At 37.0% G+C, this 27,917-nt stretch overlaps 1 protein-coding gene across 2 annotated transcripts in view; it reads left to right on the top strand.

Moving 5' to 3' along the window:
• The window catches only part of LOC138710361 (sodium channel protein PaFPC1), a 177,181-nt gene that overhangs the window by 135,963 nt on the left and 13,301 nt on the right, over positions 1 to 27,917 (top strand). The window contains exons 22-25 of one of the 2 annotated variants that reach the window (XM_069841199.1): positions 600 to 737; positions 12,547 to 12,651; positions 16,568 to 16,838; positions 21,613 to 21,917. In XM_069841199.1, the coding sequence (XP_069697300.1) occupies positions 600 to 737; positions 12,547 to 12,651; positions 16,568 to 16,838; positions 21,613 to 21,917 (819 nt within the window). Of the gene's footprint in view, positions 1 to 599; positions 742 to 12,546; positions 12,652 to 16,567; positions 16,839 to 21,612; positions 21,918 to 27,917 lie in introns of both variants that reach the window. The other variant, XM_069841200.1, reaches the window with a different exon arrangement.

Here is a 27,917-nt window from a genome sequence, read left to right as displayed (position 1 = left end):
GATTTATTTTATTTTCACAAAAATTTGTCCTTTAATTGTTATATTATTGTTGCTATGGAAAATGAAATAAGTAAATAGCAAATCAAGCTATTTGCATATGAATACCAAAAAATAATTCATTTCCTCTCTGCGAATACGAATCGACTTCATCCACTGCTTCTATGAATGTATATAATAGAGAAAATGTGGGCTCTAGGAAAATTCAGAACTGTAAATGGATTGAGGTATGGATCCTGTAATGTGCTATTCCTAAAGCTTGTAAAAAAAATTTGAAGAGTGGATTCCGTAGCAGATAAAAAACGTTTTGTCAGACCAAAGTCCGTAGAAAACGTTGTGAATGCTGCGATGGTTTTACAAGTCTAGGAAATTAGACAAAATTCAGAATATGAAACATGCAGTTAATGCAGTATGAATCAAGTGTATTTTCATTAGTTGGATTATTCCTGAATAACTAACACTCTTTTGTGAACAAAACTGTATTACTTTCTACAATCTTACTTCTTAAAAAGTTAAAGAACTTGAATCTTTCGTGATTTTTAATAATCCTATGTATTAGTAATATTGTGTGTAAAGAAAATGTTGTTTTCTCGTATTTTCAGGTACACAAACAACCAATCAGGGAAACCAACATTTATATGTATCTCTACTTCATATTTTTCATTGTCTTCGGGTCATTTTTCATCCTGAAGCTCTTCGTGTGTATCCTGATTGATATTTTCCGCCAACAAAGAAGGAAGATAAGTATAATTATCCAAAATTCACTCCTGTAAGTTAGAATGAGTTTTGTCACAATTTTCTTAGACAAATGTCTAGATGATTGCATGAAAAAGTCTTTATTTTGTTGTCTTGTATTATACAGGGTCAGTTAAAAGTCCCGCACCACCTAAATAACTTTTGAAGCATACGGTTCAGTGACATGAAACTTGGTATGTTGGGATAACCATATACTAAGAACTCAATAATGGTATTACCGAGTTTTTCTACTTCCGGTTTAACCGGAAGTAACCCAAACTCTCTTATTTTAAATGGAACACCCAATATACTATTTTATTTTTTAATAGTGCTCAGTAAGAGCTTTTCAAAACGTTCCCACACTCGATACTTCTTTATAAATTCAGTGTTGCTAAGTTAAGAAGACAGAAAAGTGTATCGAATATCTATACTAATAATAATAATAAATCTGTAGCCGAAATTTTTCTGGTAATTTTCGATTTTTCAAAAATAATTGGTCCTAATATATATAATTAACCACCCTGAAACCGAAAATAGCTTTTTTGAAATTTTTGTTTGTATGTCTGTCTGTCTGTCTGTCTGTCTGTCTGTCTGTATGTTTGTTACCTTTTCACGCGATAATGGCTGAACGGATTTCGATTAAAATTGGAATATAAATTAAGTTCGTTGTAACTTAGATTTTGGGCTATATGACATTCAAAATACATTATTTAAAAGGGGGGTTATAAGGGGGCCTGAATTAAATAAATCGAAATATCTCGCTTATTATTGATTTTTGTGAAAAATATTACATAACAAAAGTTTATTTAAAAATAATTTGCGGTAAGTTTTATTCCTTGAAAAATTTTGATAGGACTGATATTTAATGAGATAAATGAGTTTTAAAATTAAAATAACTGCCATCTAAGGCCGTGTAATGAATTAAAAAACAAATGGCTTCGTCTATAAGGGGCCTTGGAAAGCAACAATCGAAAGCTATGAAAGATAGCCTACAGAGAATGTTTCTGTGTTTGTATGAAGTAATATCGGAAGCTAAATTAACCGATTTGTATCATTAATTATTATTTCACCATTGGAAAGTGTAGTTTATCTAGATGGACATAATGCTATAATGTTATTAGAGTAACTTCTGATATAATATAATATAATATAATATAATATAATATAATATAATATAATATGTAATATTATATAATATAATTTAAGTTATTTGAAGGGTTCACAACCATAGTGGGCCAAGCGCCTTTTACTGAATACGTAGAAAACAAGGGTTAAAATTAAGTTATTACCATAATTCAATGGAAACCTATAACAAGTAAAATAAAATATACACATTAAATCTAAATGATGTCAATCTTCATTAAACTATGGTTGCATGTAATAAAAATTAAGAAACGTGTTAAAGGAATTGTCATTGCACCAAATGAGTGTCTCTGGACCAAAATGATCGCATTTTAATAAAATTATTTGGATGCAATTTAAATTAAGTAACATATTAAACGATTTATCCTTCTATCAAACACGAATGTTCCCTGAATCAAATGTCCTATTTTAATTATGTAATGACTTTATAATTATTTCTAACGGGTGCAGCGGAGCGCACGGGTACGGCTAGTTAAAATAATAAAATACTCCTTCCTTAACAAAAAACAAAACAAATCTAGCTCACCTTCTAAATTATGTGTTCAAATTGGTAGCCCTCAGCTGCTTTACAATGTGTCACTCGATCATAGAAACCATTTAAGGAATGATTTATCCAGGCTTTAGGAATATCTTGCACCACTTCCATTTTTATTTAGCAACACTGAATTTGTACAGAAGTATCAAATGTGGGCACTTTTTGAAAAGCTCTTAATGAGCACTATTCAAAAATAAAAATATATATTGGGTGTTCCATTTAAAATAAGAGAGTTGGAGTTATAAAAAACTCGCTAGTACCCAAAGACGTTATAATATTACACTAGACTCACACAGAGCGCTGGTGTGCTGTCCAAAATTGAAACCAGTCTGCGCATGTTTACGCCGCCATGCTACTGGTAGAAATAGAGCGGTAAACACGATTGTCATACTTGTCCTTTGTTTTGTCTCGGGTGTTTTTAGTGAATAGTGTGAAAGTAATGGCAATATAATTTTGAAAGATGATATATTATCGCCGCGGACTCATGCTCAACATGTCGGCATCATACAATAACGTGCGGTGTGGTTTAAAAAAATAATTTTGCCGACCGATTGTTGCTCTGTAGGTTTCACTCTAAGCGTCACGTTGTCACGTCTACTTCCTCGATAAGAATAAGCACTAGTTTGTTATATTGTTAAATGGCTATTATTATTATTATTATTATTATTATTATTATTATTATTATTATTATTATTATTATTATTATTATTATTTCATATACGAGTACGTTGGCTTTCTTAACTCTTAATAATAACTCTTTAATAATAATTTTTAATCACATACCTTAATGTTCGTCCTCAGCACAAGACATTGCAACCTCGGGTTTAGTCTACGTGGATTAGACAAGTAAGTGTCATTTAATAATAATTGAAGCAGCTTATTGGTTGCATTATTGAAATTGAGGCGAGTGATTGGAGCGGCGACACAAGAAATTGAAAACAATAATACAATTAAATTTCAAAGACCTGCCGAACGCATGAGGCCGCTCAAAGACCTGCCGAATGTTAACCATGAGAGCGCGGCGATAATACCATCCCTGTTTAATTTTCCAAGCTATTTGCAAAAGGTACGATATAATATTATCTCTGTTGTTACAATATCAATATCATTAGAAATCAATCAGTAGTTTACGACAATAAAGAATACTTAATTGTTAGTACAGGTATATCAGACTGTAGAGAAATCCCACTGAGTGAATTATTTAGACTTGCACATCAGATGTTAAAACATTAGTGGAAAGATAACTTTTTGTTTTTATTATGTAAATGAATTTATCTGCAAGATAATAAACTTTCATTCAAGATCCATATATGGATAAATAAATATACAGATAATAAATAAATAAATAGCTATAATAGCTAAGCCTCCTTTGTGAATTTATGATTCAGAGTTCACCTATAAATAACTCTTTTACATTTTGCCGGATATATTTTATTAACAAAAGCAAGGAATGGCATCTTATTGATATTGCATATGTGCATAAAAATTATGTACCATCACTCCGCAAGCAATGATAATATATCTATTTTATTTATTTAAAATATCCACACATAAAAAGTATGTTTTTTTTTTATCTTGCATAAAGTGATTGTTTAGTTTTTAGGTCTTCACGTTACCTATTGTTTGCAATGTATTAGGTACCGATACTTTTTATAATTGATAGCATTCCCTTTATTAATTGAAGAATGAATTCAATGTAATTTGGCTACCTTCGCACATTATATTTTGCCAGATTACCTATGTCCTGTGGTCTAAAAGTACCGGTAATATAATTTATTTTTGATTCTCTAAAACTTAACAAGTCTATACTGATTATCGCATATTTATTTCACTTAGGAATTTGATTATAACAAGAACTTGTGTAATCAAGGTGCATATATTTATGTCTTGTGATCTAAGAGTTAATATGTTAATATAATTTTAGATTCTCTGAAACCTAACAATTTGCTGATTATCGTAAAATTATACAATCTATAATGTGTATTGTGTAGGCCTATTTATGGATGTATCAGTATGTTTTCTATAAATTGCTGCATACGTATTTTCTTTTCTTTAATGTTCTAACACATATCAATGAAACTTTGAATCTGTTTATTTCGTCCTAATTTTACGTTAAACGTCGAAAATGGCCATAATATGTCAATTTTAGATCATCACAGCGTTAAATTGCGTGATTTACGCACTGCTATTATTTGTCTGCTCTCCAACAATATGGCGGCAAGCGCAGCGTTCAATTTGCCCCGGATTCCTCGTTTCGCGCAGCCGAGACTGTAGGGGCTTGGTAGTACCATTATTGAGTTCTTAGTATACGGTTATCCTCACATACCAAGTTTAATATCACTGAACCACATGCTTCAAAAGTTATTTAGTTGGTGCATTTATTATTTTAATATTCGATACACTTTTCTGTTTTCTTGACTTAACAACACTGAATTTGTACAGAAGTATCAAGTATGGGTAATTTTTGAAAAGCTCTTAATGAGCACTATTCAAAAATTAAAAAAAAATTATTGGGTGTTCCATTTAAAATAAGAGAGTTGGAGTTACTTCCTGTTAAACCGGAAGTAGAAAAAACTCGGTAATACCATTATTGAGTTCTTAGTATATGGTTATCCCCACATACCAAGTTTCATGTCACTGAAAATTATTTAGGTGGTGCGGGACTTTTAATTAACTCTGTATAGTCGGCTTACAAGCAAAACACATTATGTAAAAATCTCTGAGAAAAAAGGCGTTTTGAAAGCTCTTGACAAAACTGAATCCTCAAAATATTATTTTTAGTAAGTTGTTTCTTTTCATGTGAATTTAATTTTCTATTTCTTAGTTTATACACATACATTAGATAGAGTGAGTCAGCCTATGCTATACCGGCGTCAGCGAAAAGTCGTATGCTTAGTAACTGCTGCGCCGTCGCAATGATCAGACCTCTAGGTCGCGTACATTTTGTGTTCAGTTACGTAAACACGTTCACACAGTGAGGGTGCAGCTGTATACCGTACATTTAGAGTGCAGTAGTGTGTCCATTATGAAATACAGCCTTGAACAACGAGTGTTTATTTACGGCAACTTTGTGAAATAAGAATCTTGGAGAACAGTTGTAACAAACTTCCGTCAGTCATTCCCTGATTCGCCAGAGCCTTCTAAAGTAATGATTTACAATTTAGTGAAGAAATTTCGTTCTACTGTATTAGTACTGGATAAGAAACGAACGTGTGTGAGCCATGTTGTCACTGAGGAGATGTTAGATGGAATTGGCCACCGACTAGAGAGAAGTTCTACGACAACATCCCGCCGTGTAGCTCAGCAGGTAGGGGTGTCATAGTCTTCAGTCATAAGAGGTACGAAACAATTAAAAGTAAAATCTTACAGAATTCGTGTAGTTCAGAGGTTAACGGAACCTTATTATCAGAGCAGACTTAGATTTTGCGTGTGGTTCCAACAGTCAGAGTATGATGGACTACTTGACCCCACCTTAATTTTTTTACAGCGACGAAGCGTGGTTCTATCTCTAAGTGGTTACGTGAACATTCAAAACAATCGTTACTGGGATAGTGAAAATCCAAGTCACAAATTTCCACTATTCTTATTATTATTCAAGATAAGGTGGCAACGCTAAAATTAATCCCATTAAACTTCGTTCCTTTTCACAAAACAAATCTTTAATGCGTTTTGTAGCTGCTACGAATTTGTTACAAATGGACACCTAAATATTTACAATACAAAGAAACTAAAAATTTATCTCGTTTTCTAGTTAAGAAGATTACTAATAATAATAATAATAATAATAATAATAATAATAATTCTTTATTTATACTGGCAGAGTTAAGGCCATAAGGCTTTCTCTTACACTCTACCAGGTCACAAAGTATACAAGCAGTTAAAATTTAACAAAAAGTTAAAGAACAGAATACTAAGATATTACAAAAAAAAAAAAAAAAATAATAATAATAATAATAATAATAATAATAATAATAGTAGTAGCAGCATAATAAAATCGACACTAAACAACATGAAAATAATAGAATAATAGACAAAAGAAAGTAAAATACATTGGAATATAGTAAAAGCAACTCATTTAGTACAAGTGGTTAATGTGGAAAACGTAAGGAAGAATATAACAAAATGGAATGTAATAAAATAATAATAAAAAAGAAAAGAAATACGAATATTAAATAAAATTCACAATAAAAAGGCTATGGTAAAAAAATTCATCGGCTGATAAAGAGTACAAAAAGGAGAAAGGAAGGAAAAAGAAATATATAGTCTATATTTTTACAAAACTATCGCAGAGAAAAGGGCTTATAACTGAAAGGAATCTGACTTGAAAAAGTGCAATTTTAGTTTATTTTTGAAACTAGACAATGTCCGACAGTCTCTGACATGTTGTGGTAGAGAGTTCCAGAGATGAGCTGCAGAGACTAGGCCTGAGAAATATATGCCGTTAAGCTACCGGTGCGCTTCGTGCGCCTCTAACTTTGAGTACGTCTCAGAGTTGGGGTGAGTTAACGCAGTGTCTTTCGTTCGTTTGAACTCATGCTTATCATCACGGGAAGTTAGTCCTCAGCATTTGGGTGGTTGAAATACAACTATCTGCTAAAGAAAAATTTAAACACATAATTTTCTTTCTTAAAGAAAAATTGCACTATTTTAAAGACATTCTATTTTCTGTCTGTAGAAAATCAGCCTTATTATTTCACTATGTTAATATGATAGTGTATTATGTTTTTGTTTCACATAATTTTTTATTTCACATATTGTTGCAGTGAATAACAAACCACATTTTCAAATTTTCAAAGGACAATGATTGTCTGTTGCTAGAAAACACAGCCTTATATCTAGAGCAGTGATGTCAAAGCAAGCACATTTTTCTGACCTTGACGTCGTGCGCGGGCATCAAGCGCTGCGTATGGAAGGAAGAAGAAATTATGTACGTAGCCTGTTGAATTAAGAGAACAGTGGTGCACAAACTTCAAAGGGAACGTGAAATTTTATGTCGTTATTTTTATATGGCTTCTTTCTGTTTGATATTATCTAGATTGTCTGTAAAACATAAGTACTAACATCAATTTATTAATATTGCAGTTATATTTCAAACGTTAATAACATAATAAAGAGTTAAGACGGAATATTAATAGTACAACTATATTGAATTAATTGAATAAAACACATCTATATTAATAATAAATCTGTAGCCGAAATTTTTCTGGTAATTTCTGATTTTCCAAAAATAATTGGTCCTAACATATATAATCAACAACCCTGAAACCGAAAATCGCTTTTTTGAAATTTTCGTTTGTATGTCTGTCTGGATGTTTGTTACCTTTTCACGCGATAATGGCTGAACCGATTTATATGAAAATTGGAATATAAATTAAGTTCGTTTTAACTTAGAGTTTAGGCTATATGGCATTCAAAATACTTTATTTAAAAGGGGGGGTTATAAGGGCGCCTGAATTAAATAAATCGAAATATCTCGCTTATTATTGATTTTTTTTAAATATGTTACATAACAAAAGTTTCTTTAAAATGATTTCCGATAAGTTTTATTCTTTACAAAATTTTAATACGACTGATATTTAATGAGATAAATGAGTTTTAAAATTAAAATAACGCCATCTAAGATGGTGCACTGAAATAAGAACAAATGACTTCGTCTATAAGGGGCCTTGGACAACAACATCGAAAGCTATTAAACATAGCCTACAGAGGATGTTTCTGTGTTTGTAGGAAGTAATATCGGAAGCTAAATTAACCGATATGTATAATTACTTATTCTTTTACCATTGGAAAGTGTATTTTCTCTAGATGGACATAACGCTATAATGTTATTACAGTAACTTCTGAGTAAATCGAGGACAGGTAAGATTAAAATAGCTTCTCATGCACAGAAAATTTGATAAGCTATTTTGTACATTCGTTTTCTGTATTTCTTAAAATAATATTTATGTACACACTCATTTTAATCTCAGAGAATTAACGAACGAGAGTGTATTGTTTTAGTATGCAGTAATAGTACGTTAGCTTAGCAATCCATTATTTTATAATTCAAATTTTAACTATGTTCAATTGAATCGTGTTAAAATACACACGATTTATCCTTCTAACAAACACGAATGTTCCCTGGATCAAACATCCTATTTTAATTATGTAATTACTTTATATTTATTTCTAATAGTTGCAGCGGAGCGCACGGGTACGGCCAGTCATTTATAAAGGAAGTGATATCCGAAAGAAAGAGACTGAGTATGACATGATAAGTTGGAATTGATATTGATGTTACCTTTAGCCTTATAAAAGTAATCAATAAACTAATCAAAACAATATTATAGTACAAAACAACGTTATCTAGGTACTGTAAATGTTTTAACTGTAATATTATATAACAAAACTCTTATCGCATTATGCTTTTAAGGTGATATTGGTGCGCAACTTCCTAACACCAGAATATTAAATTATTTCCTCGAAATGTGCTGAAGCTATAGAGCTGACATTTTTACAACACATGGGCACGTATCTTTTGCTTATGATGTAACAGTAGTTGTTTTGTTAATTCATTTCCTTGCAAACAATTACCATGCGAATATTTTCAAAATTTTCAATACCCTATCTTCAGTAATATGTATATACGGTATATCAGGTTTACGAAAACATTGTTTCAGTACCTGTAAGGCTACTAAATAAACTTATCTTAAAATTTCACTTTTCTGTAAAAAAAAATTATGAAATTATTGCTTTTAAATAAAAAAGCAAACTTGTGAAAAATGAGCATTAAAATTAAAACTTACATTCTTATAATGCACTTACAGTTCTCAAACAAATCTAAAAACTAATATGAATACAGTTTTAATAACTTCTCTTCCCTTTACCCATTGAATCAGTGCTGGCCGTCCCTGAATATAGCTCGACCAAGCGGCATATACCATCTCTTTCGTCTGTCTCTTTCCTTTCCGCTGCGAAGCGCTCAGGCTCTCCTGAGCTCTAAATCGCGCGCTTGGACCTATGGGCGTCAGTAGACATGACTGATCTAGAGAAACTTCGTTCCACTTCTGCAGAAACAATGAGGAGATATTTTAAATATTTTACACAAGCATTATTTATCTCAAAATCTGCATCATCATTACAAATTTCCTCACTTGAAATTAAGACACAAATTTCTTCCTCGGCATCTTGCTATTATTCTTCTTTACAGGACGTTGAATGTTGCTGTTACGAATAGCAGTATTCGGTCGTAATGTAACCGATCAACTAAAGTTCATTGCTGAACGAAACACACTGAAATCCCCCACCCCAACGCTATTGCGTACCGGTACCTAAAGTTAGAGGCGCATGAAGCGCAATGTAACGGCATACAATTCTTAGCCCTACTGATCACCCTTATCCCATCAGTAGTATTCGTGTTCTGAAGACTGCGCTTGGGCCTGGATTCGAATCCCGATTGCACTGATTACATGGTCGGCTTTTTCTGAGCTTTTCCCAGCTGTAACAAGCCTAACTTATCCTAAGAATAAAAGTCAAGAAACCTTTCAACAACGTAAAATCCCGAGCTAATTCTGAGAATGTACTGAACTGTCGCATACGTCAAAGGAATTTTAGATATTAGTTCGTCACGCGTTCTGAATTGCTTGTGTGGACAAACCTAATTATTGATTTACAAATGCTTTTGTGCGAGATCGTGCGTATTTGCTTGTTTTCCGCACAGAACCAATACGCGGTAAGTGTGAAATACCACATTCAGTATTCCCAACGTAACACACATAACAATTTCCCTCTTCTTACCGCTTAAGCGCGACATTCATTTTACTGCTTCAGGCTTTTAACATATTATTTTTAGAGACGTTTAACATAGTAATAATTATAAATTGGAAACGTACCACTGCAATTTCACCTAAATTGCAATGTTAATTATTGTTTTTAAATATTTGCAAAAATTAAGTAAATTCTACTACTCCACGAAACTTATTGCATTCCTGATACAGGTAACATTAAGGAAGCCGTGAAAAAATCAACAAGATTCCAGATGCCGATGATATTACTGCAATATGTTATATAAATAATATTGTTAAAATATTAAAATGAAAAATAAATCATTACATAACCTTACCGTTTGTTTTAAGTTCGCATTTATAGACTGGGGGAAAAAAAGACAGACGTATATCACGGCCTACTGAAGTATAGTAAACACAGAAAACATTTTATAGCAACAATGTTGAAGAAAGATATTTTGGTTTTCCGAAGTTGCCGTCATTAAACAGAAACCAAGATGGAGATTTCATTGCAACTAATTAGAAATTCGTCTTTCAGGTATGTAATAAACGATCTTCGCACAAAATAATGTACGATACACGAGCGGTATGTTTGTTTTCATGTTCTCGGAAATTAAAAAAGCTCAACTACGTTTCGCTTTTTCAATCTTTTCCTCGACCATGAAAACGTCAACATACCGCTCTTGTAACGTATATTACTATTACATCATAATGCGAGTTGGTTACCGTGGAAACTTGAAATGTCACATTACTCTAGAGCGTCTTTAAAGCACTCATGCAATTTGCACAAAAGTGCTGTAGCTACCGTAGAAATCTCTGAAGAGAAAGTTTTCCTGTACGTTGTCTTCGAGAGTATCCTACAATCTATCTTTAATAATTACTTACACAGTAAGTTTATCTACAATTGGCCTTTGTTTAAACCAGTCATGTCAACTGATGCCCATAGGAGCAAGCGCGCGCTTTACAGCTCAGGAGAGCCCGAGCGCTTTACAGCGGAAAGGAAAGAGACAGACGAAAGAGGTAGTATATGCCGCTTGGTCGAGCTATATACAGGGATGGCCAGCACTGATTGAATAGATAAAGGGAAGAGAACTTATTATAATTGTATCCATGTTAATTTTTAGATTTGTCTGAGGAGTATAAGTGCATTATAAGAATGTAAGTTTTAATTTTAATGCTCATTTTTTACAAGTTTGATTTTTTATTCAAAAGAAATATTTTCTCAACTTTTATTTTTAGAAAAGTGAAATTTTTAGATGTAGGTCTATTTATTTAGTACCCTTACAGAATGTTTTCGGAAATCTAATATACCGTATATACGTATTACTGAAGATAGTGTATTGAAATTTTTGAAAATATTCCCATGGAAATTGTTTGTAAGGAAATGAATTAACAAAGCAACTACCATTACATCATAAGCAAAAGATACGTGCCCATGTGTTGTAAAAATGTCAGCCCTATAGCTTCAGCACACTTCGAGAAAATAATTTAATATTCTGATGATAGGAAGTTGCTCACCAGTATCGCCCTAAAAGCATAATGCGATAAGAGTTTTGTTATGGAATATTAGTTGCAATTAAAACATGTACAGCACCTAGGTAACTTTGCTTTGTACTGTAATATTGTTTTGATTAGTTTATTGATTATTTTATAAGGCTGAAGATACCATCAATATCAATTCCAACTTATTATGTCATACTCAATCCCTTTTTTTGGGATATCACTTTCTTTATGAATGATGTGTTTCATCCATTTAGTACAGTATAGTTGTACTACTATGGAATTTATATGAATATTCTTTCTTAACTCTTTGTTATGTTATTAAGATTTAAAACACAACTGAAATATTAAGAAATTGGTATTAGTACTTTTGTTTTACAGACAATATAGATAATATCAAACAGAAAGAAGCCATATAAAAATAAAGACATAAAATTTCACGTTCCGTTTGAGGTTTGTGCACCACTGTTTTCTTAATCCAACAGGCTGCTTATTCATATACACAACCCTTCTTCTTTCCATACTTAGCGCTTGATGTCCGCGCACGACGTCAAGGTCAGAAAAATGCGCTTGCTTTGGCATCACTGGTTTAAACGCTTACACATTTTTAAATAAACATCTGCATTATTTGTAATAACCGTAATGTGTGCCCTAACTTGCACAAACCTCGACTTTTTGTATTATATATTATGATAACGAACTGGATTTGCTCAATTGAAATATAAATGCCAGTTTGCACAATTTGCATGAGCGTGTGAACGGTGGTGAAACACATTGTATCGAGAATTACATCACACTCTCGTCGAATCATTTAATTCTCTTAGTTCAATATAAAGACACAGCAAATCAGAAATGGCATTATTGTGACTGTACGCAGAGGGCCTATCGGCGACGGACAGCAGGACCCAACTAATCTACCGCAGAGCTGTGATGAGAACCATGTCTGCGAAACCTGTGAAGAGGATCCCAAAGCCAACGGTGAGTTAACGTCAGAGAGGGAAGCATTCCTTATCTGTTAAATGTTTTGAAGGATTTTACATCGACATCGTTGTTTAATGATAGACAAAATCAGTAATCACAGCCAGATTAAAAGAAGTGACTGCAGAACTGAAGACTGGACATAGAAAGGTCTGAAAGTGCCAAAGAGACAAACCGTAAGTGCGACTAGTAATGTAATATTATACTTTTTGCCCGCACATCTACGGGAGAAGCTGGGGGCCTAAATAAAAATACATTGGGACTTTTCATTTTTCTCAGTGGATTGAGTCAGGGACATAGGCTTTTTTTTTTTTTTTTTTTTGTAAAAATTAATTTTGTAAGATATTGACACTTAAAGCCTTTTTTATGTTCAGTCTCCAATTGAGAAACCCCCTATGATTAAGAGAATTGTCTGTACAGAAATTAGGCTAATGGAATTCGGTTAAATAAATATCATTTTCTGTAAGATATAAGTGTGTCTACTGAACGAAAAGAAATAAGCTATGAACGAAGTCCTCCAATACTTACTTACATACTTAATGGATTTTAAGGAACCCGGAGGTTCATTGCCGCCCTCACATAAGCCCGCCATTGGTCCCTATCCTGAGAAAGATTAATCTAGTCCCTACCATCATATCCCACCTCCCTCAAATCCATTTTAATATTATCTTCCCATCTACGTCTCGGCCTTCCAAAGGTCTTTTCCCCTCTGGCCTCCCAACTAACACTCTATATGCATTTCTGCATTCGCCCATACGTGCTACATGCCCTGCCCATCTCAAACGTCTGCATTTAATGTTCCTAATTACAGTATGTCAGGTGAAGAATACAATGCGTGCAGATCTGCGTTGTGTACTTTCTCCATTCTCCTGTAACTTCATCCGTCTTAGCCCAAAATATTTTCCTAAGCACCTTATTCTCAAACACCCTTAATCTATGTTCCTCTCTCAAAGTGAGAGTCCAAGTTACAGAACCGTAAAGAACAACCGGTAAAGTAACTGTTTTATAAATAATTATAACTTTCAGATTTTTTGACTGCAGACTGGATGATAAAAGCTTCTCAACCGAATAATAACAGGCATTTCCCGTATTTATTCTGCGTTTAATTTCCTCCCGAGTATCATTTATATTTGTTACTGTTGCTCCAAGTTATTTGAACTTCTCCACCCGTGAAGCAGCGGCAATGTGCTTGTTTCCAGACAAATGCTGGGTTACCTGAGAGCTCTGATCTGCACTTACTGATTTACCACACTTTTCCGTCGGTGGTAAAAATATTTTTGTGCGAGATTGTGCGTATTTGCTTGGTTTCCGCACAAAACCAATCCGCGGAAAGTCTAAAATTCCACATTCACTATTCCCAACCTAACACACATAACAATTTCCCTCTTCTTACCGCTTAAGTGACATATTGATTTTACTGCTTTAGGCTTTTAACATATTATTTTTAGAGACGTTCAATATAGTAATAATTATAAATTGGAAACTTACCACTGCAATTTCACCTAAATTGCAATGTTAATTATTGTTTTTAAATATTTGCAAAAATCATTACATAACCTTACCGTTTGTTTTAAGTTCGCATTTATAGACTGGGGAAAAAAAAACAGACGTATATCACGGCCTGCTGGAGTATAGTAAACACAGAAAACATTTTAAAGCAACAATGTTGAAGATAGATATTTTTGTTTTACAAATTTGCCTTCATTGAACAGAAACCAAGATGGAGATTTCATTGCAGCTAATTAGAAATTCCTCTTTCACGTATGTAATAAACGATCTTCGCACACAATATAATGTACGATATACGAGCGGTATGTTTTCTTTCAATTCCCGGAAATTAAAAAAGCTGAACTACGTTTCGCTTTTTCAAACTTTTCCTCGAACATGAAAACTTCAAAATACCGCTCTTGTAACGCATATTACTATTAAATTCATCTACATATTGCTGAAGACGCGATCTTAAACTCGATTTGATTTTAGACATCTTAAGAGGCTAATATACACACGTCTTAACGTAAATAATTTTTCTAGCTACTGACTGACAACGTCGGAGAAAAGCTTCCTAAAGGACGCCACTACATCAACACTACGCAGCTTATGATTATGTCCCGATAATGGGGAATCACAACAAGATGTATTGCCTCACTTCATAGGCATGAGCGAGAGGCGAGAGATTTGTTTAAATTAAATAATGTTTATACCCCAGCTCTTATCCGTTGTGTTTCAGAAACAAAGCGTGGAATGAAATCATCTTCAGCAACAATGAATATTCCTAATTATGTGTTGCAAGATCTCTCCTTCTTGTCCACGTTAATTTATTCTCTAATAATAACACTGATATGCTGCCTAGCAGTTCTCAGAACTTGAGGCGATACTATTACAAAAATGGATCACGGATACACCACACAGCGCTTAGAAACAGGAAGCAACCAAGAATTCTTAAAAAGAACTAAGAATTCTTAAAAAAGATAACGTACTTCTGAGTGATATAATTGATTTATTTTTAAAATACATAAAAGTTCTTGTAAAAAAATTATTTAAGTAAAAAACTCCAAGATTTATGTGTTTATAATAGATTTCCTGAAAATATGTATTTACATAATTGTTTGTGAACATATGTGTTTTTATGTGAAATAAAATTCGGGTTTTAAACTTGAAACTTGACATTCGGAATTTTTTAACTTTGTTAATTGTGTTTTATCAGACACAAAATATTTATGGTATTTATGGCATCTTTATTGCGCGAGTGGAAAGATTTAAGCACGAGGCGTCAGCCGAGTGCTTAAATTACACGAGTGCAATAAAGATCACGCTCACAAGTACCATACGTAATTTTATCCATGATCATAACGAAAAATTCTGTTTTATAAAAGAAAATATATTGAAAATAATTCCTCATATAATCATATCATGGCATGGATTTTAGAATCGATACGTATACTAGGTAGGTTATGATGTAGGAGGCCATGAATAGTGAAGAATGGTATCTAAGGCGTTGGATAAATAACAAATTATAATTAATTATATAATTTTAATATATATTTTTTTCATTTTAAACGTGTATTTTCATCTTTTTGAAGTTTCAGGGATTATTTAGAAGTGTTCACGGGACTAATGTTATTAACATAATTTCACATTTTACTTATGTAAACTTAAGAGGAATATTAAAATATAATTAATCATCGTGTCTGTTTAGTTCAGTTGACTAACGCGTGTTGTTATAAGTTGTTATAATATAAAATGATAAAATCCTAAATCCTATAAACCCATCTTCGCAGGTTCAAGTCTCCTCGCTTCCCAGAAGGTAAATTATTACAAATTAAAAAAAATACATATTAGATATGGATGCAATGCATAAATTACGACGTAGTAGATAGAGAAAAGAGAAGGAGATTGAGTGTATGTATATTTAAGAAATGGTAATAAAGAAGTAGAGGTAGTGACTTCTAGTAACTAATATATTAACTTCTTGAGTAATAGTTCAATGGAAAAATATACGTGTGTGCCCGGGTACTAGGAAAATACTAATGAACTGTGAGATAAAGTTCAAACTGTGAGGTAAAGTCTTTATCTCACTAGTGAAATAAAGTAATATTGAGTAAAAGCCTACATTACAAACGCAAAAATATTTAGTAAAGGCATGTTTTTCGTTATGGTCACGGATAAAATATATTTAATTACATAGGAATCCGCTCCTTAGTGATTAGACAAATCACCTCCTATTAATTTTGTCTTCTTGTCCTAGTTTCCGTCAGACTGACCTGGGCATTCCCCGTATGCAACGCAGTTGCTCTTGTGTGATAACAATGTCGCCGCTTCCCGGCCAGAAGATTTTTGCTCACTCCGTATTTTGCATGTAGCGATGTTAATGATTTAATCCTGCTTTCTGATTTTCTGTCGTTATATGCTGTTGCAGTGTCACCCTCAGTCACTCATGTACGACATCAGCGTCAACCGGAAGTTCGAATACACTATGATGATACTGATTATCCTGAACGTGGCAGTGATGGCAATTGACCACTACGGACAGTCGATGGAGTTCTCCGAAGTTCTCGATTACTTGAATTTGATCTTCATAATCATCTTCTTCGTGGAGTGTGTGATCAAAGTCTCGGGGTTGAGGCATCACTACTTCAAGGATCCTTGGAACATCATAGACTTCCTCTACGTTGTATTGGCTATTGCAGGTAAGTTAATATGGAGGATGCAATCCTACTAATGCTTGTTTTTCTCTCTGGATATCAATGATCGTAGCTTGATTGATATAAACATGCGGAGGCTGAGTGGCCAGATCTTCAGCCTGGTTCACACCTGTGGAGTAACGGTCAGCGCGTCTGGCCCCGAAACCAGGTGGCCCGGGTTCGAATCCCGGTCGGGGCAAGTTACCTGGTTAAAGTTTTTTCCGGGGTTTTCCCTCAACCCAATATTTATTTATCTATCTATCTATCTATCTATCTATCTATCTATCTATCTGTCTGTCTGTCTGTCTGTCTGTCTGTCTGTCTGTCTGTCTGTCTGTCTGTCTGTCTGTCTGTCTAATTATTTATTTATTTATTTATTTATTTATTTATTTATGTCCATAACAGGGCAAAGCCCCAATTACAATAGACAGTACAGATAAAAAAACATAGAATTGCATACAACACGAAAAAATAGGTAAAACAAAACAGATACAAGTAATTACAAATTAAAAATGGAAAAGAGAAGAAAAAAGAAAACAAATAGATACCACCTAAATAAAAGACACAGATACAGATATAAATGAAAAACACCAAATAAGAACAAATAAAAAAGAGCCAAGTACAGACATCAGAGCCAAAAATGCAACATGTAGGCAAATTGGCAAATTGCAGAGCAAATACAACACCATGTTAATAAATTCAATATACAGCACTACACAGCAGGCCCAATAGGCTCACTTCATTTATTAAAAAAAACTCACCAACACAGAACATATTGTGTTTCAAGTAATGATATACATAACTTTTTCTTGTACATATTGTACGATAACGAAAAATCTAAATCCTGTTTATTTGATAGATGATTGTAAGTTCGAAGCATTAATAAAAGTGGATATATTTTATGAGATAGTGTTTTTGTTGTCTGTAAATAAAAGAGAGATCGCTTTCTCAAATTTGATTTACCAATATTGAAACTAATTAGCTGTAGAAGATCAGGGTTGTCTATTAAACTATTTATGGTTTTGAACAAATACATTTGTTGTGCTCTTATCCTGCGACTACTGAGAGATGGTACATTAAATTCAACCAGCATGGGTTTATAAGATTGGAATATGTTGTAACATGAATGTTTTTTCATATATAGCAGTTTTAGGATTTTATTCTGTACTCTCTCTAGAATCACCGAGTGCGAGTGATAGTGAGGGTTCCAAACTATAGATGTGTACTCTAATTTACTTCGTATTAAACTATTATGAGCAAATGCTGGATAATTTTCGGTGCTGGACCCCGGACTCATTTCACCGGCATTATCATCTTCATTTCATTCAGACGCTAAATAGCCTAGATGCTGATACAGCGACGTAAAATAACTCTTCAGCCTGTCACGCAGATGGTCGGGCTTCGAGTCCCGGTCAGGTCTGGGATTTTTCATTGAGGACCAAGCCGCAGTTGGGGTTTTCCTGCAGTTCTCACAGAGAAGGTTGGCCCAGAAACGAGTGGGATTGCCTGCTCTAAACCTGGATATACAGTGAACCGTAGTGTAGTCAGCCGGCTTGTTTCTCCGATTGCCGCGTTTTCCTGATCTGGGGCAACCACTGCAGAGCCGCGAGGCATGTTACAAGTTCATCATTGTTCCTGCTGCTTCGTTTTCCGGCGCTGAGGCGCCCCCTTAGAGACCCGACGCAAGAATGAATTTTCTCGTTTTCCTGTTGCCACGTTTCCGCAGGTGCAGCAGCTTCTGCAGAGCCCCGAGGCATGTTTCAAGTTTCTCTTTTTTCCGGTTGCCGCGTTTTCCGGCGCTGGGGCAGCACTAGCTCAGCCCCGAGGCACGTTTCAAGTCTCTCATTTGCCGGCTGGTGCGTTTTCCGTCGCTGGGACTTCCCCCGCGGAGCCCCAACACATATTTCAAATTTTACATTTTTCCTGTTGCTTCGTTTTCCTGCGCTGAGGCGGCCCCCTTAAACACCTGACGCAAGAAAGAATTTTCTGGTTTTCCGGTTGCCACATTTTCCGGTGGTGGACCTGCTTCTTTAGAGCCCCGAAGCATGTTTCAAGTTTCAATTTGTTCCTGTTGCCGCGTTTTGCGGCGCTGAGGCAACACCCGCAGAGCCCCGAATCATGTCCAAAATTTCTATTTCTTCCCATTTCCGTCTTTTCTGGCGCTGGGGTGAACTCGCTCAGCACCGAGTCACGTTTCAAGTCTCCCATTTGCCGGTTGGTGCGATTTCAGGCGCTGGGGGTTATTCCGCAAAGCCCCGAGGAAAGTTTACAGATTCTTGGACTTAGTTATCAAGGAAGCCATCGAAATCCAGCTAGATGGCAATAATTTCAACAGAGACGGGGGTCTACAGCTGAGTACAGCATGCAAACCTACCATCAATACGCTTAGACCACCAGCACACGGCAGACAGTCGGGACCAGCAAGTAGCTCCTGATTGGCTGACGTGTCCACCAACCAGAATGCGCCTGGCGGTCGGGACTGGGAACTAGCTCCTGATTGGCCCGCAGCGGAAAGCCCTACTTTTGCATATATACCGGCTAGACGTGGTCCCACATCACTTAATCACTATTCAACTGTCAGCGTTTACATGTTTCATATTACCATTTACAGGAGAAAATACACTACTGGTAGATGAGAGGGCAAACGGCTTTTAGCTGGGAACCTCGATCTAAGGTTAGTGAATTGCAAGTCGGGAACCAATGGAGGCATGGGATGCTTACCCTGCCTGCCATTTTAAACATCATTCTTTCTTCGTCCCCTTTCATTCATTCATTTCCCACATCACTTCGTCCCTGAAGAAGATGGCAGAGCTAGCCGTCGAAAGCTTGGAAGCTAATCTCCAACTCACCTGGCTGAGAACCCGAGAAGAGTTATTCTACATCAAACGCCGGGAAAGCCTCAAGTCATACATATTCTTGTTTATTCGGTTGCCGCGTTTTCCGGCTCTGGGGCAACCCCTGCAGAGGCCCTAGGCATATTACAAGTTCCTACTTTTCCTGTTGCTTCCTTTCCTGGCGCTGAGGCGGCCTCCTTAGAGACCCGACACAAGAATGAATTTTCTCGTTTCCCAGTTGTCACTTTTTCCGGAGTTGGAGCTGAATCTGCAGAGCCCCGAGGCATGTTTCAAGTTTCTTTTTTTCCGGTTGTCGCGTTTTTCGGCGCTGGGGCGGCCCACGCTTAGCCCGGAGGCACTTTTCAAGTCTCTCATTTGCCGGTTGGTGGGTTTTCAGGCGCTGGAGCGTATCCCGCAAAATCCCGAGGCGTGCTTTAAGATTATTGTTTTTTCCGGTTGCCGCATTTTCCGGCTCTGGCGCAACCCCTGCAGAGCCCCGAAAAATGTTGCAAGTTCCTCTTTTTTCCTGTTGCTTCGTTTTCCTGCGCTGTGGCGGCCCACTTAGAGACCCTATGCAAGAATGTATTTTCTCGTTTTCCGGTTGCCACGTGTTCCGGAGGTGGAGCTGCTTCTGCAGAGCCCCGAGGCATGTTTCAAGTTTCTCGTTTTTCGGATTGCCTCGTTTTCCTGCGCTGGGGCAACCCCCTTTGGGTTTGGGAATGCGCCTTGCTTGACGATTAGCGCAATAGATTGCAGTGCTGTGTTGCAGTGCTGTGTTGCAGTGCCGCCCTTCCGAAATTTCATTCCGTTCCATAAACATACTGTAAACACAAAACTCGCATTGCATTTTGTTAGCCTTTGACATAAATATGCTCTACTGTAAACATAAACGCATTATTTATATTATTTTTATGTACCGAAGTAGGCCTACTGTATAATCTGCAGGGAATCTTTAAGAATTTGCCTTACTTACAAATGCCTTTTAAGGAACCCGGAGGTTCATTGCCACCCTCACATAAGCCCGCCATCGGTCCCTATCTTCAGCAAGATTAATCCAGTCTCTATCATCATATCCCACCTCCGTCAAATCCATTTTAATATTATCCTCCCATCTACCTCTCGACCTCCCCAAAGGTCATTTTTCCTCCGGCCTCCCAACTAACACTCTATATGCATTTCTGGATTCGTCCATACGTGCTACATGCCCTGCCCATCTCAAACGTCTGAATTTACTGTTCCTAATTATGTCAGGTGAAGAATACAATGCATGCAGTTCTGTGTTGTGTGACTTTCTTCATTCTCCTGTAACTTCATCCCTCTTAGTCCCAAACATTTTTCCTAAGCACCTTATTCTCAAATACCCTTAGCTTATGTTCCTCTCTCAAAGTGAGAGTCCAAGTTTCACAACCATACAGAACAGCCGGTAATATAATTGTTTTATAAATTCTAACTTTCAGATTTTTTGACAGCAGACTGGATGATAAGAGCTTCTCAACCGAATAATAACAGGCATTTCCCATGTTTATTCTGCGTTTAATTTCCTCCCGAGTATCATTTATGTTTGTTACTGTTGCTCCCAGATATTTGAATTTTTCTACATCTTCAAAGGATTAATTTCCAATTTTTATATTTCCATTTCGTACAATATTCCCGTCACGAGACATAATCATATACTTTGTCTTTACGGGATTTACTTCCAAACCTATCTCTTTACTTGCTTCAAGTAGTATTTCCGTATTTTCCTAATCGATTCTGCCATCATAACTTTGAGTTCTGTGCAAAGATGAGAGTAGTATTATGGACTGGGTCCATATATCAAAGTTCTGTGACTTTCAAACTTTTCAATAATAGATTATTTGTATTGGGAAGTACGTAGACGAATGATCATCATGTATAAAGTGTCTGGGCATGAAATTAAATAAACGTTGAGACATGCTGCATTGCAGGACTGATGCTGAGTGATGTCATCGAGAAGTACTTTATTTCGCCGACTCTGCTGCGAATTTTGAGGATACTGAGGGTGGGCCGACTGCTGCGCTACTTTCAAGGCGCCAGGGGTATGCGTCTGCTACTGCTGGCGCTGAGGAAGGCCCTGCGAACTCTCTTCAACGTCAGTTTCCTGCTCTTCGTCATCATGTTCGTCTACGCTGTGTTCGGCATGGAATTCTTCATGCACATACGGGATGCGGGCGCCATCGATGATGTCTACAACTTCAAGACATTCGGACAGTCCATTATCTTGCTTTTCCAGGTAACTACTACGATTGCTATTGCTACTACTTCTACTATTACCAAATACCTTACTATAATAACACCGGACAGCTGTATGCTATCAGCATTGGCGTGAGTGCGAAATATCGCGGACCTGACATCTAGCGGAGAGGGATGCAATTACGTCCACATATACAAATATTAACATAGCGAGATTCGGACTATTGTTTAAAACGTGAGTTACTAATATGGAATAATATATGAAACACTTAAGAAATGTTGATTAATATTTAATGAAAAATTATTATCTTATATCAAAGCTGCATATTATGACAAATATTGCATACTTCAGATTACTTTCCGTAATTAATTGTTACATATTTTTTCTTTGGTTTACCGAGACAAAATCAATCTGATATTAGGAATGAATTTACAGTAATGTTTTATATACGCATTGCTGACAATGGCAAAGATAAAATTGATAGTAACCTGATGCTTGTAATAATTAGTAAAGGCATGTGCACAATAGCAGTATATAGCAATATAGCATTAATATGTATAATTAATGAAAAATAGTCACAGCATGGCATTAACTATAATAATATTTCATTTCTAATGGTAATAATGTCATCAAACCATCCCAAGTTTTGTAGTTTTTAATATCCAATACACAACTGTACTCAGAAAATTATACACCACAGAATCAGACCTGTAAATTATTTTTAACAAGTCTTGAAGTTTTTAATAACCAATTTAATTTGAGCTCTAAATATGTCAGCATTCTTGCAGATCATGGCCTTCGTGTAATATTATTTACTGTAGTGTGTGTTTTGTTTTATTCTGAAATGCAATTAGTTAGTGACGACACAGGGATTTTAGGAAATAGAAAAATTATGTTGAAAAATTGACATTTTTCTGGAAACTACTATTTTTCTGAAAAACTTTGGGTTCCAAGCTTCAAAATGAGGGGTCATTTATTAAAATCCGTTCAGCCGTTTTCCCCTAATTTCCATTACCAGTTCAAATTGGCTTGTGCAGCAAATGCTGCTAACTAAGTTCATTTGAAGTTCAAATTAAATTTATTCAAATTTATTTCCAATGAAGAATACCAGACATTTTGGAAGTTACTTGCTTCCATAATGATGAAACATAGGTCTACCCATCTGAATGGTTTTCTTCATGCTAAAAACGTTTTATTTAAACTATACATCTTCAATTCTCGAGTTCTAATGCGAAAACGCAAGTAACAATGTCAGAACGATCAGTCGGCATTACATGTGGGAGTGAATAGCTATTTCAGGTTATTGTGGATTGTAGGTTAGTTATGAAAATATCCTCTCCTCTCTCACCTCTGCCCTCTGCCATCATGCCCTCATGCCCACATGCCCCCTGCCCTCATGACCTGTGCCCTCATGCCCTCTGCCCTCTGCCCTCATGCTCTCTCACCTCTGCCCTCCGTCCTCATGCCCTCTGCCCTCATGCACTCTGCCGTCATGTCATAATGCCCTCTGCCCTCATGCCCACATGCTCTCTGCCCTCATGCCCTCCGCCCTCATGACCTCTGCCCTCATGCCCTAATGCTCTCTGCCCTCATGCCCTCTGGCCTCATGCCCACATGTCCTCCGCCCTCATGCCGTCATCCTCTCTCCCCTCTGCCCTCTGCGCTCTGCCCTCATGCCCTCCGCCCTCATGCCCTCATGCGCTCTGTCTTCATACCGTCTACCCTCATGCCCTCATTCTCTCTCCCCTCTGGCCTCTGGCCTCTGCCCACATGCCCTTTGCCCTCATGCCCTCTGCCCTCGTGCCCTCTGTCCTCATTCCTTCTGTCCTCTGCCCTCTGCCCTCTGACCTCATGCCCTCATGCACTCTGCCCTCATGCACTCTGCCATCATGCCCTCTGACCTCTGCCCTATGCCTCATGCCCTTTTCCCCTCTCTGTCCTCTGCCCTCATGCCCTCATTCTCTTTCCTCTCTGCCCTCATGCCCTTTGCATCATACCCTCATGCCCTCTGCCCTCATGCCCTCATGCCTTATGCCAACTTGCCCTCTGGCCTCATCCTCTTGCCCTCATGCCCTCACGCTTTCTGCTCTCATGCCCTCATGCTCTACTGCCCTCATGCCCTCATACCCCCTCTGCACTCTGCGCCCATACCCTCTGCCCTCATGCCCTCATCCTCTCTCCCCTGTGCTCTCATGCCCTTTTCCTCATGCCTTCTGCCCTCATGTCCTCATGCCCTTACGCCCTCTGCTCTCTGCCCTCATGTCCTCATCCTCTCTCCCCTCTGCCCTCATGCACTCATGCCCTCTGCCCTCATGCCCTCTTCCTCATGCACTCTGCCCTTATGCTCTCTGCACTCTCCCATCATGCCCTCATCCTCTCTCCCCTCTGCCCTCATGCCCTCTGTCCTCTTGCCCTCATACCCTTTTGTCCTAATCCCCTCATGCCCTCATCCTCTCACCCCTCTGCCCTCATGCTCTCTGCCCTCATGCTCTCTGCCCTCATGCCCTCTGCTATCATGCCCTCATTCTCTCTGCCCTCATGCCCTCATCCTCTCTCCCCTCTGCCCTCATGCCGTCTGCCTCATGCCCCCTGCCCTCATGCCTTCGTGCCCTCTCTTTTATGCCCTCATGCTCTCTGCCTTCATGCCCTAATGCCCTCTGCCCTAATGCCCTCATTCTCTCTGCCCTCATCCTCTCTCCCCTCTGCCCTCATGCCCTCTGCCTCATGCCCTCTGCCTTATACCCTCTGCCTTATGCCCTCATGCCCTCTGCCCTCATGGCTTCTGTCCTCATGCCGTCGTGGCCTCATGCTGTCTGCCGTCATGCCCTCATGTCGTCTGCTCTCATGCCCTAATCCTCTCTTCCCTCTGCCCTCATGACCTCTGCGCTCATGCCCTCAGCCCTCATGCCCTCATGCTTTCTGCCCTCATTCCCTCTGCCCTCATGCCCTCTGCTCTTATGCCCTCTGTCCTCATGCCCTCATCTTCAATCCCCTCTGCCCTCATGCCCTCATGCCTCGTCCTCTCTGCCCTCATGCTCTATGCCCTCATGCCCTCTGCCCTCATGCCTTCTGCCCTCATGCCCTCTGCCTTCATGCCCTAATGCCCTCTGCCCTCATACCTTCATGCCCTCATGCCCTATGCCCTATGCCCTATACTCTCATGCCCTCTCTTCTCTTCCCCTTTCCTTTCCTTTTCCTTTCCTTCTCCTTTCCTTTTCCTTTCCTTCTCCTTTTCTTTTCTTTTATTTTCTTTTCTTTTCTCCGTTCGCTTGCTTTCTCAATCTCTCCTACTGTATCTTAGATCCTTGTCATTGTCACAAGTTTCATATTCAATCTCTACATTGCCTTCACCTTCATCATCAGCATCATTATCTGAACTTTCATCTATGATCTGTAGAGTAGTGTCGATCACCACGTAAGTGTTCATCCAATGTTTGTTTGTTAGATAAAGCACACTTGAGGGAATAAATAAACTGCACTAATAGAAAATTTTCTATTAATACTATTGATACGTAAATCTGACGTACACTTCCAAATAATTATATCTCATAATAAGTTGGCCAAGCGTGTAATTTGCATCCTGCTCTCACGACTACTAAGCAACTGAAAGACGGAGGCATAGCTAGAAGAAGGAGGTGCTCTCTTGGCGGGAAAATTAGTGAGGATCAATTGTTTATCTATTATACGTCAAAATTACGTACGACAGAAGTTTTAAACAATGGCATTACTTCCTTGTGAGCAGGAAGAAAACAACTGTTTGATCACAGTATAGAGATATGTTCTCTATACTGTGGTTTGATTTCCACATATCCTACAAGTTTAATACAAGTAGTGTTACGTTCATAACAATAACCTTAGTATCTCGTTATCATTATATTACTTCTCTTCAAAAAATTATCTACAGTTGGATAGAAAGAAGTTTATGAGATTATACGTTCTCGTGCATAAAATCTAAACTTCACGTTGATTTCGATGTTATAGGCATTCCTAATTTATAATCTCAACAAATGTTGACGCGACATCCGATCGACCACGCTGGTATGTAAGTTTTATAGTTTTGTTAAAAATGTTAAATGTTATGTTTTATTTAACGACGCTCCCAACTGCAGAGGTTATATCAGCGTCGCCGGATGTGCCAGAATTTTGTCCCGCAGGAGTTCTTTTACATGCCAGTAAATCTACTGACATGAGCCTGTCGCATTTAAGCACACTTAAATGCCATCGACCTGGCCCGGGATCGAACCCGCAACCTTGGGCATAGAAGGCCAGCGCTATACCAACTTGCCAACCAGGTCGACCTTTATAGTTTTCAGTAATATATATATATATATATATATATATATATATATATATATATCCGTTACTCAGTATATTATAGAAATGAAGATCTAATATAAAATCTTCTTTCTCTGCGTCTACTTACTTAAAGCCCCAAAAGATTTCACTTTCATATCATCAGTATACCATTATGTGTTGCATTAACTATAATAATATTTCATTTTTAATGGTAATAATGTCATCAAACATTAAGTTTTGTAGTTCTTAATATCGAATACACAGCTATACTCGGAAAACTACAGACCAGAGAATCAGACCTGTAAATTATTTTTATACGTTATCAAAAAATTACACAAATAAAGATCGACATATTGGCATTATGGTGTGAGTGAAAGAATCTGACCCATCTGAACTCTAAGTATGTCAGCAATCCTGTAGGTCATGGCCTTCGTGTAATAGTATATTGTTTATTGTAGTGTGTGTTTTGTTTTATTCTGAAATGCAATTAATTTGTTCTCAAAACTGACGAAAGATGGATTTTGGAAAATAGGAAAATGATGTAGGAAAATTGACATTTCGCTGAAAACCACTATTTTTCTGAAAAACTTTGGGTTCCATGCTTCAAAATAAGGGGTCATTGATTAAAATCCGTTCAGCCGTTTTCCCGTAATTTTCATTAGGCCTACCAGTTCAAATTATATATATATATATATATATATATATATATATATATAGTGACTCACTGATTATGAAGACTGTAATATGTTGAGAAACTAGAGATGAAATTTTTATGTGAAAATATTCTTGCGCCGCATTCGGTACAAAAGCATGTCGACTACATAAGAAAATAACTTGCAGTTTTTGTAGCAATAGTATTACCAGTGGCTGCTACTTAAATGGGCTCGTGGGACCCAAGTTCAGCCAATAATTTGTCGTATTATCATTATTATTATTATTAGTAGTAGTAGTAGTAGTAGTAGTAGTAGTAGTAGTATTTATTAGATTAATTTATTTTAACGTATTTTCGAGCTCACCTAATGTATTCCAGAAGTTGGCGGTTTATATATGAAGGGTGTGGCAGAGCATCCTCCCTCATTTAAAGTTTAAATAAAAAACAGATGCATCAAAATAAGGAAACTTTATTAATATGAATGGTATCTAAACAGTGGGAATTTTTCATTTTTTGAATAACGTGACTCTCAAGTGGTGTCCTTTACTATCAATGTATTGTTGAATGCGACTTCGGAAATTCTGCATCACTCTAACTAGCATTTCTTGAGGAATAAGACCAATTTCATCCTGTATTGCATTTCTTATGTCTGGCAAAGTCCTCGGCCGATGTTTGAACACCTCAGCCTTAAGATGCCCCCATAAAAAAAATCGCAGGGTGCAAGGTCTGGTGATCGTGCTGGCCAGGGGACGTCGCCACGTGAAGAAATTAAACGTCCGGGAAACATCTGTCTCAGGACTTGGAGAGAAATCTGAGTTGTGTGAGAGGTGGCTCCGTCCTGCTGAAACCATACCTGGTCAATCTGCAGCACATTGAGTCTTGGTGCCAAAAATTGTTGGTCATGAAAGTGTACCGCTGAGAGTTTACTGTCACAGTAGCACCATCGTCTTCAAAAAAGTAAGGACAAAGTATCCCGACTCTTGCAACCGCGCACCATACAGTAACACGGTCGTTATGTAGAGGTTTTTCATGAAGTTCACGAGGGTTCTGTCTACTCCAATATCGGAAATTTTGATGATTCACGCATCTCG

The sequence above is a fragment of the Periplaneta americana genome, chromosome 12 (genome assembly GCF_040183065.1).
Source record: "Periplaneta americana isolate PAMFEO1 chromosome 12, P.americana_PAMFEO1_priV1, whole genome shotgun sequence".
NCBI lineage: Eukaryota > Metazoa > Arthropoda > Insecta > Blattodea > Blattidae > Periplaneta > Periplaneta americana.
Note: the sequence above shows the minus strand (reverse complement) of the source record. Positions and strands in the feature narration are given on the sequence as shown.